The sequence below is a fragment of the Pristis pectinata genome, chromosome X (assembly GCF_009764475.1).
Source record: "Pristis pectinata isolate sPriPec2 chromosome X, sPriPec2.1.pri, whole genome shotgun sequence".
Lineage (NCBI taxonomy): Eukaryota > Metazoa > Chordata > Chondrichthyes > Rhinopristiformes > Pristidae > Pristis > Pristis pectinata.
In genome coordinates, this window is record NC_067450.1 from 12,042,016 (window position 1) to 12,060,882 (window position 18,867).

Sequence of the window (18,867 nt, forward strand, 5' to 3'; positions counted from 1 at the left end):
AGAGAATCCTGTCCTGATGGAACAGCTCCATTTTTCCCCAGTACTGGTGCCAGTGCCCCATGAATTGAAACCCACTTCTCTCGTGCCCATCTTTGAGCCACTTGCTCAATTTTCTTAACTTGTTTACCTTGTGTCAATTTGTACGTGGCTCATGTAATAATCCAGTGACTTATTATCTTTGAGGTTCTGCTTTTTTTTTGTTGTTACTTGAATTCCGTCAGCAGAACCACCTCCTTTATCCTATCTATGTCACTGGTTCTCCACCTAACATTAGTATTCCCTGTTACTGATACAATCCTTTTCACTCCCCCTAACTTGAATGGCTCCCTGCACTACAGTGCTGTGATCGGTTTGCTCATCCACTCAGCAGTCACCACTGTCGTTCACGGAGGCTGCAAGAACCTCATGCCTGTTGGACAAATTCACAGCTTGAGGCTCCTGCAATGCTACGTTCTGTATCCCTACACCTGCCTCACTCGTAGTCAAGAGGGACAGGAGGGTGTGACTGACCAATTCTCCAGTGACTTGTGTTAAGGGTGTGACCATCACCTGGAACACAGTGCCCAGTGAACTTTCCTCCTCCCTAATGTGTTAGGGTGTTGGAATCCGAGTTGAGCATGTCAACTCTTAGCCGCAGATACTTTCTGTGGATGCAGTTGCCATGGGACCCAATGGTTTTTACTGCATTTCAAATTCTGAAATGTAACTTGTGCATTTCTTGCTAAGTTTGTCAGAAAAAAGCATTTAAATCATGGAAACCGTGATTTGCAAGGTAATTGCTCAGTATATCTTATTGAATTCTCCCTGTAAGGGTCATGACAGAAATCTCAATTATTGCTTAATAGCTGAAGCTACTGTAGAGTTAACCTACAGTAAATGCTCCCAGATGATTTTGTGGAGATATATATATACATACATATATATACTGGCTGATATGACTGAGTTATTGAAGAAGGGAATTAAGAAGTTACTTTTGTGAGATCTGCATCTCGTGTTGCTATTTCAATGACTGATATTTAAATGCATGTCCTTGCATCTGTGTGTTGCATTTAGCTTTATTTTTCACATGTAATATAGGCTCCAAGGAGGAAGGGGAGTCACAAACTGGAGATGATCGGTGTGGTTCTGTGGTCCCTCTTATTTCTTTCTTTCTTTTCCTTAGTTTGCTGCAATTGCATTTATTTTCCCAGATTAGGTGGAGAAATGGTCATCATTTCTAACGTGAGGAAGCTGTGATTTGTTTGTTCCTGCAGTGATTTTACTTCGCACAAGCCTGTGTGACCCTGAGTAGTCACACACTATAGCTGACTGTTGAAATCCTTTTGTTTTAAGCATTGTGCTACATGAAATGAGTTGCTTTGTATTGCTTGCAAAAAGTGTGGGCAGGATGGCGTGGGAGACAAAAGGAAACATTCATTTTTTGTGATTTAACTGTTGGTGACTAGATTGGGGAAGAGGAGCAAATCGGAGTACTAACGTTATTTTTTGTTCTGTTCCAGTCTGAAGACTTGTTCTCTTTGATTGAATCCCACAATGGAAAACCACTAAAGATCTATGTGTACAACACTGACACCGATAATTGTAGGGAGGTGATTATCACACCAAACAGTGCATGGGGTGGAGAGGGCAGGTATGACATGGTCAGATTTATCTTTTTTTTAAGCCTCCTGTACAGTTTACCTGTGTGATTTGTGATCAAACTAGATTGCCTTGTTGTATTATAGTGGTCAGTTGGAATGTTAAATGGGGTGTGAAGTCTGTCAGTATTAATATATTGGCATTGCTAAGCAGGTTATGTGGACGTCTGTATAGCATTGAACTGCATGATGATTCTTGTTCAAAATTTTCCTTGTAACTTTTCTCTTTGCCAGTTAACATTTTTATTTTCTTAAACTCTTCAAAGCACTAACTTCAGAAAATGCTCTGAAGCCAAGTTATGTGCTTTGTGCTTAGTGCTTTTATTTTTAAGGGCACTGAGCCAATATGAGCAGAGAGCACTGCCGTGCAGCCAGAATTAGCATTGTTGTGCTTTTGGCTCTGTTAGAATAATAGACAATAAATTCAAATACTGAGAATGTATGACAGGTAAGTATTGTAGGTCCATTAAATCTGGCATGATTTAGGCATTGCAACTTCTTTGCCACCCCCTGATCCTACTGTCCCACTAAAACAGTCTCTTTGGCAACCAAAAAAACCACCTTAGTCCCATCTGGATGTTGTGGGGATAGGGCCCAATCTTGGAAAAATTCATCACTTGAGAAGTGTCAGAATGGTTCCAAGAGATGAGTAGCCATGAAATGTACTGGCCAGTGACCCACCTCATAATGCTTGGAAGTTTACCACAATTCAATACAAATAGGACCTTTTGTAATTCAGTGTTTTGAATCGTCCAAAATGCTGATGGAGCTGGCTGAGTCTACAACCCTCTGCAGCCTCTTTTGATCCTGCACGTTGGAGCCTCCATACCAGGTGGTGATGCAACCAGTCAGAATGCTCTCCACTGTACATCTGTAGAAATTTGCAAGCGTCTTTGGTGACGTACCAAATCTCCTCAAACTCCTAATGAAGCAGAGCAGCTGGCGTGCCTTCTTCATGATTACATCAGTGTGTTGGGCCCAGGATAGATCCTCTGAGATGTTGACTCACAGGAACTTGAAGCTGCTCACCCTTTCCACCGCTGACCCCTCAGTGAAGACTGGTGTGTGTTCTCCCGACTTCCCCTTCCTGAAGTCCACAATCAATTCCTTGGCTGTGCTAGAACCATGTGCTGGTAGTCAGTGGTCCGTGTGCACCACTAAACCAGTTTTAGGAGTAGCTTACAACTACAGTGCAAATCTGTAGTGTAGTGAAGCATAAGTTGTAGACTTTTTACCTGAACTGGACTGTCTACAGTGTTGGAAGTGCTATTTTAATTGTTTTGAGACAAAAAATGTTTGGGCAGTTTGATTCTGGTTACTAGCAGAGTAAGCACAAAATTGCCCATGGTTTGATCCCAACCAGAAGTTTGGATGTAAAAGGCTGTATTCTCAATCTTTTGGGAATACTCCATAGTGAGTGCACAGAGCAAAGCATAGAAGCATTCTATCATTTGCTTGGGACTAAAATCCCTCAGCTTGACGAGCCCAAGTTGGATTTCTTTTACTGAACTGTATACAGGGGCTACATGGAAAATGCTGGAGGAACTTGAGGTCTAAATGGAGGGTCTCTTCCTGAAACTTCAACTGTCTATTTCCCTCCACAGATGCTGCCTGACCCACTGAGTTCCTCCAGCAGTTTGTGTGTTGCTCCAGGTTCCAGTATCTGCAGTTTCTTGTCTCTTCTGTACAGAGGCTCCCCAGGCTACAGAAGATCTGACTTGGGAAAATCCAACCGAGCAAATTCTCCCATAGATTTTTAAAGAATGTTTCAAGATGGGAAAGTTAGTTACAGAAATGCAAACATCTTCAGGACTTGTGGAATATAATAATGGAATTATTGTATGGAGTAATATGGGAGATCATGTGACTCCCCCCGCACCAATCAAGCAGACACCATCTTTAAGAACCCAGCTGCCAGTTCACAGCGAGAGGCCACTTAAGATTTGTTTTGGAAACTGACAAGGCATTCTCTTCTATTGACCCTTGTAAAATACTTTATCAAACAATGTAACGTCCATTGATACTTCAAGGCCATTGAAACTAGTGATTGGATGTGGGACATTCTGATTCTGTACCATTGTAACTACGTGGGGAAGACAATAAACATTCATGGTAATAGCCCCTCATTGAAATTTTGTTTTTTTTGACTTGCGGAGAATTCAGTTTACAGGCTGTTCTCAGGAACAGAACACTTGTGTAACCCCAGGAACTGCCTGTACTTTTTAGGATAACTCCACATCTTGAAATTGATGTTGAGTGTGTGAAAGCTCGAGGCATGTGGTTTAACTGCTTTGTCCCTTTTTTCCCAGCTTGGGCTGTGGTATTGGCTATGGATACCTACACCGGATACCAATCCATAAGCAGCTAACAGAGAGGAAGGTAACTCCAGTTCTCCGAACTAGCCTGCCTTCAAGTCCTATGGTAAGCACTAGAAACCATTAGTGACAGAGGTGGTGGGTTTATTGAATGTTTAATCTCTCTAGCTACAAGCAAGCAGAAATCTGGGTGGTAACTTTTTGTGTGATAATTTCTCAATTTAACATTTCAGAACAACTTCTCACATGGGTTTTGCTCTAATCTAGCAACGTGTTCCTAGTCACATTTAGATTTGACAGGAGATTTAAACTAAGGTGCTTGTTTTTTTGCTGCCTGTTCTGTTGATTCGGGTGGATATTTAAAATGCATATCATTTGAAGAAAAGCATTGAGATCTGATTGAAGCCAGTTTTCTTCCTTCAACCGCTGCTATCCAAACAGCTCCATTCGTCACTTGTGGGATTTTACTGTGCGCAAAAGGGCTGCCGCATTCACTGACATAACCATCTGTGCACATTACTGCAAATTCATTGTATGTGAAATTTTTTTTGGGAGAAGTGCTGTGTGCTAGGAAACGAGGAGATTGTATGAAGCAGTGGGAGGTGTTGCTGAATGTACAGAAATGCAAAGTACAGAACTGTGGAAGGGGAAAGTCAGTGAGCACATGCCAACGTTACTAAAACTAACTTTATTTTTATTATTATGTAGCCTGGTCAATATCAGATTGGTGCTTGTGTGCAACTGTCTGAACAGCAACCGCACATTGAAAGAGGTATTTGACTATTGTGACTTTTACGTGCATTTCGAAATTGCATAGAAGGCACAGAATAAACATTCTACATGTCTTTTCCTGTCCTGAATATTTCTTGAGCACATTGTCAGATTTGGTACTGTGACTAATTGGTATTATTTAAATGGGTTTCGGAAAGCCCCAGCTAATTTTGTGCCATGTACTTGACTGTTTTACAACATTGAGAGAGAGAGAGAGAGAGAGAGCGAGTGTATCCTGAAATTGGTTACAGGTTCCTCCCTCCACGCATATAGTTGGTACTCTAAAACCTAGCCCAAGTGACCATTCTTCATTGGTTGATCCTAGACAGTTGAGTGTCGGCAGGCCGCTACAAACAATCTGCAGGAAGAACTCAGCAGGTTGAGCAGCATCTGTAGGGGAGAAAAGGAATTGTCGACATTTTGGGTAAAAACCCTGTATCGGGACTGAAATATTGACAATTCCTCGAGTCCTGACGCAGGGTTTCGACCTGAAACGGCAACAATTCCTGTCTTCACTGCGCCCCCCCCCCCCCCCCACAGATGCTGCTTGACTTGCTGAGTTCCTCCAGCAGATTGCTTGTTGCTCCAGATTCCAGTGTCTGTAATCTCTTGTATCTCGAAGTGTTGACAGGCTATTTCATTAAGGCAAGAGGGCAACAGAATTTGATTTGGTACTTGTCCAAAGTCCACCAGCCCAGTAAGCATCACTGGATGGTAATCAAAAGCAGGTAAGCAGTATAAAACATTAGTGATAGAGTCACATTAGTCCCATTTTTATCTTCTGGGGAGCTTTGTATGTCATCTTTAAAAGCAGCTCAGATGAAATTGTTATGAGGGTTGATGCAGTGTAAGTGGAAGATCCATAGAACCATAGAACCATACAGCACAAAACAGGCTCTTCGGCCCACCATGTTGTGCCGTCCATCAGACCACCCTCACACTACCTAACCCCTTCCTCCCACATATCCTTCTATCTCACGTTCCTCCATATGCCTATCCAACAAGCTCTTGAACCTGTTCAATGTATCTGCCTCCACCACCACCCCAGGCAGTGCATTCCATGCACCAACCACTCTTTGGGTGAAAAACCTCCCTCTGACATCTCCCCTGAACCTCCCACCCATAACCCTAAAGCCATGACCTCTCGTCTTGAGCATTGGTGCCCTGGGAAGGAGGCGCTGACTGTCTACTCTATCTATTCCTCTAATATTTTGTATACCTCTATCATGTCTCCTCTCATCCTCCTCCTTTCCAGTGAATAAAGCTCTAGCACCTTAAGCCTCTCCTCATATTCAATACTCTCCAATCCAAGCAGCATCCTGGTAAATCTCCTCTGCACCCTCTCTAATGCCTCCACATCCTTCCTATAATGCGGTGACCAGAACTGAACACAGTACTCTAAGTGTGGCCTAACTAGAGTTTTGTAAAGCTGCATCATCACCTCACGGCTCTTAAACTCAGTCCCACGATTTATGAAAGCTAACATCCCATAGGCCTTCTTAACTGCTCTATCCACCTGTGAGGCAACTTTCAGTGAACTGTGAATATGAACCCCCAGATCCCTCTGCTCCTCCTATCTGAGATAGATAGGTATCTAATTATGATTGCAGTTTTGCCAGTATTGGAAAGGTGGTTTGAGTTTGCACATGTCACTCCCTGTACTAATGCTCACTGCATGTTGTAAGGGGGTTGCACTGCTGGTCAATATTGGCCAATCAGTATGGAGGGGTAAAAGGAAAAACATTGCTTAGCTTTACGTAGTGTTGATCCAGCCCCAACACTCTTAAGGGCTGTTCTCATTAGATCAGAGAGACTTTAGTTCAGATTTGAACAACTTTGACTCCTGTCTGCTCGGGTACTTTTACATCTCTTGTAGCGAGAGATGCTGCACAGAAATGAGGCCTTCGGCCCACCAAGTCTGTCACTTTTTAATTCTCCGCACACTTTCATCAACTCTACCACTCACCTATTTACTAGGGGCAATTTACAGCGGCCAATTAACCTATCAACCTGCACATCTTTGGGACGTGGCAGGAAACTAGAGCACTTGGGGGAAACCCATACGGTCACGGGGAGAACATGCAAACTCCACAAGGGTAACATTGGAGCTCGGGATTGAACCCGAGTCTCTGGAGTGGTGAGGTAGCTGCTCTGCTAGCTGTGCCACACTGCCATCCTGTGGCATGCAGTTTGCTAGTCTCCTGTTTATCCACTGACTTTCTCTGATGGTACAGGAGCATCTTCCTGTTGCTTGTAAAGTGAAAGCCAACCATAAGTGTTGCTAAATGGAAGAGAGAATTGGACTGAGCACTAAAATGTGGAGATCTGAGAAAGGAAAGAAGAGGCAATCGCCCACCTCTTCATGTACTAACATTAATGAAAATTCAAACTGGAGACACAAAGACTGCAGATGCTGGCAATCTGGAGCAACACACAAAGTACTGGAGGAACTCAGCAGATGCTGTTTTTTGACCTGCTGAACTCCTCCAGCATTTTCTGTGTTTTGCAATGAAAATTCAAAGGTCTTTTATTGAAGTAAAGGGGTCAATTAGGAACCAAAATAGAGAACTTTCAGTGTGGGTAGAAAGATAAGTACTTGACTTCTGTATTTGCCAAAGCAATGATAAACGAGATCTTTCCTGGCAAAACTGTGTGCGGTTTTGGGCCCCATATCTTAGGAAGGATGTACTGATGTTGGAGAGGGTTCAGAGGAGATTTACGAGGATGATTCCCAGAATGAAAGGGCTTACATAAGGTGAGTGTTTGTTGGCTCTTGGACTGTACTCACTGGAATACAGAAGAATGAGAGGGGACCTCATAGAAACATTTAAAATGTTGAAAGGATTGGACAGAGTAGATGTGGCTAAGCTGTTTCCCTTGGCGGGTGAGTCCAGGACTAGAGGGCACAATCTTAGAATTAGAGGGTACCGGTTTAAAACAGAAATAAGGAGAAATTTCTTTAGCCAGAGGGTAGTGAAATTATGGAATTCTTTGCCACGTACAGCTGTGGAGGCCCAATCATTGGGAGTGTTTAAGGAGGAGATAGATAGGTATCTAATTAGTCAAGGGATATGGGGACAAGGCCAGAAATTGGGGCTAGATAGGAATAGTTTTAGTGTAGCTCATGGAGCAGATGCGATGGGCCGAATGGCCTACTTCTGCTCCTTTGTCTTGTGATCTTGTGAAAGATGTGGCAAATAGAGGAGGTACCAAAGACTTGTTGGACCTAAGTGGTAAAGTTGGTCAGTGGAAAATAAGGATGGATATTACAGCCAGAATCTTCCAACCCAATTGGAGGGTGGGATGGGGTGGGTCTGGGTCTGGAGAAAATGCCGAAGACTTCAGATGTTATACCTTTGTTTCAAAAAGTGGCGAAGGATAAAGGTGGAGCTGCTGTCTCACAGCTCCAGTGACCTGGGTTAAAACCCGAGCCCTGATGCTGTCTGTTTGTGGAGTTTGCACATTTCCCCCGAATACTCCAGTTTCCTCTGACTTCCCAAAGACTTGTAGGTTGGTAGGTCAGTTGGCTACTAAATTGCCTCTAGTGTGTAGGTGAGTGGTAGGAGAATCGGTTTGGGGATGTGGGAGTTGATGGGCATGTGAAAGATAATAGTTTAGGAGAAATAATTGTGGGAATGGGGTTGCTCTGAGAGCTGGCATAGGTTCTGGGCTGAACAACCTCCTTCAATTCTGTAAAGAAATGTGAGAAATTGGCAAGTAGAAACTAGTAAGTTGAACTTTGTTAGGGAAGTTCCTTGCGGCAATAATCTGGTTAAAAAATGTCACTTGGGCAAACATGGACGAATAAAAGAAAGCCAACGAGGATTTTGAGGATGCATTTTTTGATACAGTTTAAGGGATAGAAGTTAATTGTACAGTTGATGTTTATGGGGATTTTCAAAAGATGTTTGATAAAGAAACCACATACTAAGTGTGGGGAAGATTGAACCCCATGGAGTAAAAAGATCAGTAGCACCGAAGAAGATTTGAGGTGTGGAGAATAGCTTTTTGGCTAGAGGGAAGTATGCAGGGGCATTCCTCATGGTTCAGTATTAAGACCAACTATTTCTTGTATTTCCTATTTGTTTCATAGGAGACCATTTGGCCCATTGGATCAATGCCAGTTCCCATTGCAATTCCACTAAACTCATTCCCCCACTTATTTTCCTGTAACCTATTCTCTCCCTCACTTCCATAAACTCCCCCCTGAATTGCACTCTAGGGGCAATTTACATCTTTAAATTATGCTGAGCCTATAATAAAACGTGTAGTTTGATCCCAGGTAAAATATTGGAGCAGATTGCTGGGCCTCATCCGCCTTGGCATATAATCAGACAATTTCCTGTGCATTAAGCAAAATTGAGGACAGTCATTGTCACTGACCACCACGTTGAGTTCTGTGATGGCATCTGTCACTGCAACTCCTGGATGAACAACAATTCCACAGAAGTCCATGATTTCCATGGGAATGGCTAAATGCTGGTAGTTCCCTTTGAAACTGCCAGCTTTGGCCAGGAGGAATATTCAGTCCAGAGTGTCCAATATTTGGCAGTGCACTTTAGGAAGAGTGTGAAAGCTTTGGAGAGGCTACAGAAAAGATTTAATCTATTAAGTCTCTTCTGGGATGAAGGACATTGGATACCCGGGTAGCTTGGAGAAGCTGATGTTCTTCAGAACAAAGTAAGAGGAGATTTGAGGTACCCAAAATTATTCATGGTTTGGATAGCTTCACTTGACATTCAATGGTTGAAGGATGATAAAGCAAGGGGACAGATCCAAGGTCATTGGCAAAAGAGCCAGCAGCAACATGAGGTTAAGTTATGTTATGCAATGGCTGTTAGCTTTTGGAATGGACTGTATGATAAGGTGGTGAGTACAGATTTGAAGTAGGCTTGAGGGGAAATTGGAGAAATATTTGGGGCACAGAGGGAAGAATTGCTGCACTATAACAAGAGGCATGGAACCAATTGGATTGCTCTCTGAAAGAGCTGGGACAGACACAGTGGACCAGATGAACACTACTAGTACTGTACTGTCGTATGATTGCACATTTCATTGAATAACCTTCTGCGCTCAAATTGGTGCCAAAGCGCAAAATACAATGCTCTGTGCAGCAGGCAAGTAACTATCTTGCAGTAAATTGGGACCAAGGTGTGGATTATGGAGGCAAGGATCAAGTAGAGCCAGATCCTTCCATGGTCTATGCTATCTAAGTATGGCAGTAATGGTTTTTATAGCTGCTTCTGTTCATTGTTTGTTTTCTATGTGTCTGATATTGTGCATGAAATTCACAGTGGTTGAATTTTAATTGATTATAATTTAAGAGGCAAAGAAACCAAAAGGAGTACATGAGCTTCGGAAGCCGTTCTGCCTGGAGCCAAATTTGCGTACTTGTTCTTCCTTTCATGGTGCCATGTTGGTGATGACACGTGTAGGGTTAAGTTCTAAAGTTTCTTTTCTTTGTAGGTTCCTCTTTCAGCTCCAAGTGCTCCTGCAATGAGTAACATGCCCTCAGGTCTGCCAAAGGAGCTGAGTGATCTCGGGCTGAGAACAGCATCTACTTCAGTCACAGGCACATTTCCACCAGGTACTGGTAGAATTACTTTAATGGTGCAATTCATTGCAAGTACTTCAGGACATGATTTGTGCAGTGCCAGCCCTAGCTCCCTGTGCTGCTGAAACCATCCCTGTTTTAAATAACAGGGAGATTTCTACAGTACTCTATCATGGGTGCAAGCACTGCTGATAATCTGGGGAGATCCTACTCCACTGATGCTTATGGCTATAATCTTTTCACTTCCTCCAGTCCACTGTAGTTGCAGTAAGTACTAGCCACAGGATGCCCTGAAGCAACTTGTCAAGGCATCTTCAAAATCGGCTCTCAGACACAGCTTCCACCAACCAAAAGAATAAGTGTAGCAGGTGCATGAAAATATACCCTCCAAGCCTCTCATCATTCTGATTTGGCAATGCATTGCTGTTCATTTATCCTAATTGGGTCAAAATCCTGGAACTTCCATCTTGAGAGCACTGTGCCACCAACTTCACTACACAATGATAATGGTTCAAGAAGGCAGCTTACCACCACTCGAGGACAATTAAGGATGACTGTTGGAACAAGAGTAGGTTATTCAGATTCTTATGCCTGTTCCAGCATTTGACTTCTGATAGTGGCTGATCTGTATCGACTCCATTAACCTACTTGGCTTCTGTAACCCTCATTGCCCAATGCTAATCCATCGGTTTTCATTTGAAACTTCGAATTTGATCCCTGCCAAGGCAGCCTTCTGGGGGAGCAAGTTCCATGATTTCTGCAACTATGTGGAGAGATGCTTCCTAACATCACCCTTGATCAGCCCAGCTTTAATTTTAAGGTTATAACCCCTTGTTCTGTACTACCAATCGATCTTAAACCACCTGGGTTAGATCACCCCTAAATTTTCTGTATTCAAGAGAATACAGGCCTAATCTAAGCATTATATCTTAATTTAACCCTTTAAGATTCTAGTGCATCTGTACTGTATCCCTTCTAATCCAGTATATCTTTCCTGAGTCATGATGCCCAGTCTCTCCTCTTTGTGGCTTTAAAAAAAACCTGTCTCAGCAGGTTGGATTCAGTCGCTCACTCCCTTGCAGCTTGTGCAGTTTTCAAGCTCTAAATGCAACCTCTTCTGCTATCCAATTCAATTGCAACAGATATGCTAAATCAGTAAATTAATTGCAAAGCTCCAAAGGCAGCACTGGTCACTGTTGGCTTGGGAAATCTGGAAGGATTAGTTGAATTCTCCATTTATTGTTTCCCAGGTGCTAGTTGTGCCAATTGTTTGAGGTGCTTGGAAGATCTGTTCACCATTCAGATCTGACAAATCAAACTGAAGGACCAAGGAACCAGATGCTGCAAGAGCTGGAGCAAGCACCTTTAGTGACGGAACATTTGACGGATTCACAAGCCAGTGGCCAGCCAAGCATTGGTTCACAGTCGCAAACAGCAGTCACCAGATTGTAGTCAGTTGGTGCAGCTAGGTGCTTGCAACATAATAGAGGTGGGGCGTGAAGTGGTGAGTTTGTGCCTCATTACGAGGGTATAGTGCCAGCCTTAGAACTGGATGGGCAAGGAGAAGAATGAGCTCCGAACCTGGGAGCAGAAGAGACGACCGTATTAATGCTTGGAAGTTAATATAGCGATGTTACAACAACAGTAGAAATGCTGCATTAGCCCTGGGACTTGCTGTACTGCTGTCTTCCCTGTGCTTTTTCTGGTGATGTGCTTTGGATGTTTGGCTATCCTAGGTGGTGGATCTTGTGCACATACATATCTGTTGTCTTAATTTTGCCAGAGGTGGGTCCCTACTCCACTGTTGGGGATGATCTTGTACTGAGCAAACTTTAGCACTGTGCTTGCTAGGACTAAGCACAGCATGTCTGCCTCTGACGATAGTTTTATTTTTGCCTTTCATTTTTTATCCCTATTAAGGTGAAGGCTGGTCCAATCCACCGGACACTTATAGGGAGTTTTTATTTAAACCTCTTTCTGTTCAGGTTCTGCCATCTGTCAACCTGTGACTTCTGTCCTTCCAATTATATTATCTTTCTTTTTCTATTCATCAACAAACCCCATGCTGCCTTGTGGGTAATGCAGTTATTGCAGCCTCCCAGCAGGAAGATGATAAAGCTTCAGGTAATATAATTAAGAAAAGTAATACTCAGTTTACAAACACCTGACGTGTGTACAGCCTGTGCATACAAGCGTTCAGGAGACCACCTTTATGATGGATTTTCCGGCTGCTGTGGTACTGTAGGCATCTTCTGGGAACTTGGTTTGTGGCAATATCTGGTTGAGTTGAACACCCTGGTTTAACTGCACGTTGACCTATGTTTTTATTTAAATATTTTGCCAGGCAGCTGCATTTCCAACTTGTGAACTGTTCAAATTATGAACAATTCTCAGGAGCAGAACCCTGTGGTAATCTGGGGAGGGTGTGTAATGTACTCCTACTGAAAACCTCCTATTTCTTACTATTGATATCTTTTAGTGCAAATTTGCCCCGTAATCATCAATGGTAAATACTGTATTTGTCAAGTATAGCTTGAAACTTTCAACAGTGAATTAAGACACCTGGAATTTTTTTTTAATCATAGTTTCTTGTTTAACTGAATGTTATTTCACCCGATCAAGTTACTTTCTTTCCCCCTCTTTGGTTAAGAACAGTTTTCTAAAGCATTACGTGGTCTGAATCCTATCAGCAGTGTGGGAGTGCCTTCATCTCACAGACTGCAGTGCTTCAAAGAAAGCAGATTACCACCACTTTCTTGGGCAATTGGGAATGGGTTTAAATACTGGCCTTGCCAACACCCATAAGTATTTATCTTGGGGGAAAAAGTAACTTTTTTTGTGAATTTAAATAGTGATGATGCTGACCATGCTGCCTAACTGAGCTCAGCCCATTTGCCTGCATTATGTCCATATCCCTCTCAACCTTTCCTATCCATGTACCTGTCCAACTGTCGTTTAAACGTTGTAATTGTACCCACCTCTACACCTTCCTCTGGCAACTCGTTCCATATCCCCACTACCCTGTGTGGGGGGGGAAGTACTTGCCCCTCGGGTCCCCTTAAATCTTTCCCCTCTCACCTTAAACCTATGTCCTCTAGTTTAAGACATGTCTACCCTGGGGGAAAAAGACTGACCATTCACCTTATTTATGCCCTTCATGGTTTTTGTATACCACTATAAGGTCATCCCTCAAGGAGAAAAAAGCCGCAGCCTGTCTCCTTGTAACTCAAGCCCTCTGGCCCTGGTAACATCCGTGTGAATCTTTTGTACACCCTCTCCAGCTTAATGATATCCTTCCTATAGCTAGCTGACCACTGTGGTCTCACCAACATATTGTACAGTTGAAACATTATGTCCTAAATCTTGTACTCAATGCCCTGACCAATGAAAGCAAGCATGCCAAACAACTTCACTACCCTGTCTACCTGTGTTGCCACTTTCCAAAAAAAAAACTATGTACTTGTACCCCTGGGCCTCCCTGTTCTGCAACACTTTCCAGCGTCCTCCCATTCACTGTGCGCGTCCTGCCCTGGTTTAACTTTCCAAAATGCGTCACTTCACACTTATCTGAGTTGTCTTCCATCTGCCATTCCTTTGCCCACTTCTTCACTGTCCACTATTATCACCAATTTTGGTATCATCTGCAAACCTACTAATCATGCAACTACATTCTCATCCAAATTATTAATATAGATGATGAAGAACAGAGGACCCAGCACCGATCCCTGCGGCACACCACTGGTCACAAGCCTCCAATCTGAAAAACACCCCTCCACTACTGCCCTCTGCCTCCCACCAACAAGCCAACTTTGTATCCAATTGACTAGCTCACCTTGGATCCCATATGATCTAGCCTTCCAGACCAGCCTACCATGCAACACCTTGTCAAATGCTTTGCTGAAGTCCATGTAGACAACATCTACTGCCCTACCCTCCTCAATCCTCTTAGTCACCTCTTCCAAAAAAAAATACCTCAATCAAATTCATAAGACATTATTTCCAACACAAAGCCATGCTGACCATCCCTAATCAGTCCTTGCCTTTTCAAATGCAGGTCGATCCAGTCTCTCAGAATCCCCTCCAGTAACTTTGGTTATGCCACTGACATTAGACTCTCTGGCCTGTCGTTCCCTGGCATGTCCTTGCTGCCCTTCTCAGAGACATAACATTTCCCATGCTCCAGTCTTCTGGTACCTCACCCATGGCTAACAATGATATAAATATCTCTGCCAGGGCCCAACAGTTTCTTCCCTTAGCTTCCTACAATGCCCTAGGATACGTTTGGTCAGTCCCTGGGGATTTATCCATCTTTGTGCTTTAAGACTGCCAGCACCACCTCTTTTGTAATGTGGCTATGTTTCAAGATGTCACTGTTCTCTTTCCCCAAATCCCTAGCTTCCATGTCCTTCTCCACAGTAAATACAGATGAGAAATGTTCATTTAAGATCTCGCCCGTCTCCTACATCTCCACACATAGTTGACCACATTGATCCTTAAGGGGCCTGTACTCTCCCTAGTTACCCTTTTGCTCTTACTTATAGAACCTCTTGGGATTCTCCTTTACTATGTGCTGAAGCTATCTTGTGTCGTACAGCACTATTTCATTTGATTTGTCACCTACATTGATCAACTTCCAGGTTATCTATCTGCATTCCTCAAATCTTCAATCCTTTTGCATTGCAGTGGCTGAATCTTTTTTTTTGTTGAAGCTATCCCCTGTAAGGAGGGCAAAACGTTCTCTTAATTCATCAGTTGTCTTGTCTCTGTGATCTTGTCATCAGCACCCACCACTACCTTTTAGACTTCATCTGGAGTCCTCCATTCATTTGGATTCTTTGACTCTGATCGGATCTCCAAACATAGTGCCTATATCTGTTCAACTGTCAAAGTGACTGCTCGGCAGCTTGTTTTTCTTTCGCATTGCACACTTTTTTTTCCAACTTCAGTCCACATTTTGTAATATAAATCTTGCAACTGCGTACACACCCTATTAATTCTTTAGATAAGATTTATTTCAATGGAATTTGTACTAGAGACTGCCTGCATTAATTTTCAGACTGTAATTCTATCTTTCCTCAACAGCTGAGTCATTGCAGTGGTGTAACAGACAGTAGTGTTATTATGGTGTGAAACTACATGACAGATTCCATTATAAATATGGATAGCAATTTGCTTTTCATTTTACATTTTGAGCATGATGTACGACTTTAAAATGGCAATTAGATTAAATCCCTGCAATTTGCTCCAATTACCTTCTGCAGTCTTGCCCTGCTTCACCTATTTCCGCACTTGATGTCGCATGTGGGGAAAATCAACACAGTGCAGATTGACTAGTATTTGGTGTAAACTACAGATCTATCCAGGATTTAATACTACTTTTGCTCTATCGCAACCATTATTGTCCTTTCAGTGCTGTCTGAATTTTCCAGTTTTCTAAGTGCTGATTGAAATTGTTACATTTTTTTTCTTCATCCCTATACACGATTGAGATCACTAGTGGTTTTCCAAAAGAATTGAAAATTTCAGTACTCCAGGTTTTCTGGTACCTGTGCCACTCATTAAGGAATTTGTCCATTTGTGACCCATTGTACTTTTCTGTCTTCTCCAGGGCCTTAAATCTGTGCAAGTGCTTAACCTGTGTTCTAAATGCTTCTTGGCTTGCATTATCACCATCCTTTTTACCCTCCATGCCCTTCATGGGCCTTAGTAGCTTCTCAATTTCAGACAAAAAAAAACACATGCCTGCACAGAACCAACTCTGTGCCTTTCACAAGCCATGCAGAAGGCACCTAATTTCACTGCAGCTTGTAGGATTTGGGTCAGAATGTTACCAGTCTAGTGTGGTTTAATTACCTTATTTTAGCAGCATTCTTGTATTACTGCCATTTCTTGTACTCGTGCATGCAAAACCTCAGCAGCTAACCTGTTCTGTACCCACTCAGTGCTGAATCCCTCTTTACGTGTGGCATTATGACATTATAGATCTGTGTTCTTTGAGAGCACCTAAAATAATTACATGTTGGAGTGATTTAACAGTCTGGGAGACCTAATCTGCTGTGAAATCCAAAGTGCCATCTAATCCCTGAATAGCAATGGGCTTTACATTCCCATTAGTCACAGATCAATGCCGCCTGGAGTTGCTTCTCTTCCAGTTGGCACTGATGGTGCAACATTGCCCTTTGCCAATCCTGGGGCTACCAGAGGTACTGAAGGAAATTGTTCATCTCTCAGTTTTACTTGGGGCATGCCCCCATGGCTCTTTATTCAACTGCTGCTTTTGTTATATCTGCAAAAGTTGGATTTTATCAGGCTCGTGGACATCAGGTGCTGCTATTGACTGTTTTTGCCGCTGGTGACATTTATAATGGCAGGAATGGGAAGTTACTTGGCGATATTTGACAAGCAACTTTTAACGCATTTTATTTTTAAGTTATACTGGCAAATGGAAGTCTGATCAGAGTTTGATTTGGTATTTGTATTTAAAATAAAGCTCTTGGTATTCCTGTGACTGAAAAAGAGTCCAGGCTGTCTGCTATCAGTTGCTTCATTTGGTATTGCTGCTTCTGAAAGGGCAGTTTGCAAAGTTTGAATATCAGAACATCATAAAACACAGAACAGCATAGCAGAGGAACAGGCCCTCCAATCCACCATGTCTGTGCCAACCATGATGCTAATCTAAACTAATCCTACCTGCCTGCACGTGGCCCTGATGAAGGGTCTCGGCCCGAAACATGGACTTTTTTTGTTTCCCTCCATGGATGCTGCCTGACCTGCTGAGTCCCTCCAGCACTTCTTGTGTATTGCACATGGTCCACATCCCTCCATTCCCTGCCTGTTCACGTGTCTGTCTAAATGCCTGTTAAATTGCCTCTGATGTTTTCCTCCTGAAATTACAATTGTGGATGCTCTTTGCTGGCTAATGTGGGTATAACTGTATGCATCGGGTATATACTTCCAAAGCTAATTTCAAAGATTTGCAGTAGCCATTTGATATGTTTTTATGTAAATTTATATGCACTGGAGTCTTAAATATCCAACTATTATCTTTTTTGCAGCTACTCTAAATTACAGTTGGCTTTCTTGTCACCTTATCTGACAGCAAGTTTAATAAGAAAAGCAAATCCTCTTTGTCCTCCACCCCCCAAGGTTGCCTTCATTACACAGTTCAACCATAACCCCCAATCCCATTGCCTTTCCATGATTTTGATTCCATATCACCATCACCTTCATTTCTCCTCATGTCATCACTGAAACCCTTCTGTCTTTTTCTTTGGCTCCAAACTTGAAGGAAAACTGCACAAACCTCAACCTATCCAACGTTATCTATCTAACAGTAAATATTTCTTGCCCATCCTCCTCTTCGCGGGCTCCTTTGACTCTCGAATTTGTAGTGTGTTGGATTCAAAATCCTTTATTCCTATTTACAAATTCCTCATTGATCTTGGACCATCCTAAGTTCTATAGCATTTTGCAGTACTGTCTCCTAATCTGTGCTTCATGTTCCTCTCACTCTAGCCCCTTGTGTGGTTCTTCTAGAGTCCTTCACCCAACAGCATAGCTTTGAGCTACCCAACAACCTCCTGCCTGGGATTTACTCTCCAAGCTTCTTTCCCTTGCTCTCTAAATATTTGTTTTTAACCTTTGCTGTCTGCCTCCCGGCCTTTGGCCTTCTCTGCCATGCCTTTAGCCAGCTCTTCTAATTCTTGTACCGTTGCTTCGGCCATTCCCTCCAGCACACAGAACTGGCTCAGGACTGTAACCAAGGGCTTGCAATGTGCATGTACAATAAGTCACAGAATTGTACAATTAGCACAGTACAGGAAGCTATCTGGGCCATTGAGCCTATGCTTGTCCCAGTCCCCAACTCTGAAACTCTAACTTTTTATTTCTTTACGTACTTCCCCACTTAATTTGAAAGCCACATTTGAAGTTATTTCCACCATCCTTTCAGGTTTTACATCTTAGATCATAGCTGCATTCTTTTTCTCATGCCTCCTTTATGGTTCTTTTCCCCAATTGCATTTTGATCTGCATTCTTTGGTTCTCAATCCTTTTACTAATGGGAACAAGGGACCCTTTGTGGTTTTGAACACATCTATCAAATTTCCTTTTAGACTTCTGTAAGGAGAGCAACCTCGGCTTCTGCAGTCTGTCAATGTGTGTGGTTCCAGAGATGAGGAATTTTATTCCAGTTAACCTTTTCTGCGCCCTCTCTTGGACCTTCAGTTCTTTTGCTACCCCTTAGAAAAGATGTGACGATAGTACTCCAGATGTATCCAAACCAATGTTTTATTGTTCAACCTGGCTTGTTGCTTCCTTTTGTTTTAATTCCTCTACCTGTAAAGTTGAGGATACTTTTGATTTTTAACTGCTTTCTGAATCTTTTCTGTCACCTCAAACACTTGTGCACATAAGCCTAGAAGTTGGATTGTATAGTTTTTTGGGACATTGTTTGGTCTCATTTTGATTTTTATCTGGAGTAGATCACGGTGGAGATAATCTTCATTTGAAATTGTGCCACACACATAATTGGACCAAGCATTTCTAGGCACTTGACATTGGTATGCCTGATGTTTTCCTGGCAATGCAC

General features: G+C 42.6%; 1 protein-coding gene across 1 annotated transcript in view; it reads left to right on the forward strand.

The window, feature by feature from the left end:
• The window catches only part of LOC127567009 (Golgi reassembly-stacking protein 2-like), a 47,643-nt gene that overhangs the window by 18,646 nt on the left and 10,130 nt on the right, over positions 1-18,867 (forward strand). Inside the window, exons 5-7 of the mRNA XM_052009620.1 lie at positions 1,500-1,630; positions 3,947-4,058; positions 10,190-10,310. Of these exons, the coding sequence (XP_051865580.1) occupies positions 1,500-1,630; positions 3,947-4,058; positions 10,190-10,310 (364 nt within the window). The remainder of the gene's footprint in view (positions 1-1,499; positions 1,631-3,946; positions 4,059-10,189; positions 10,311-18,867) is intronic.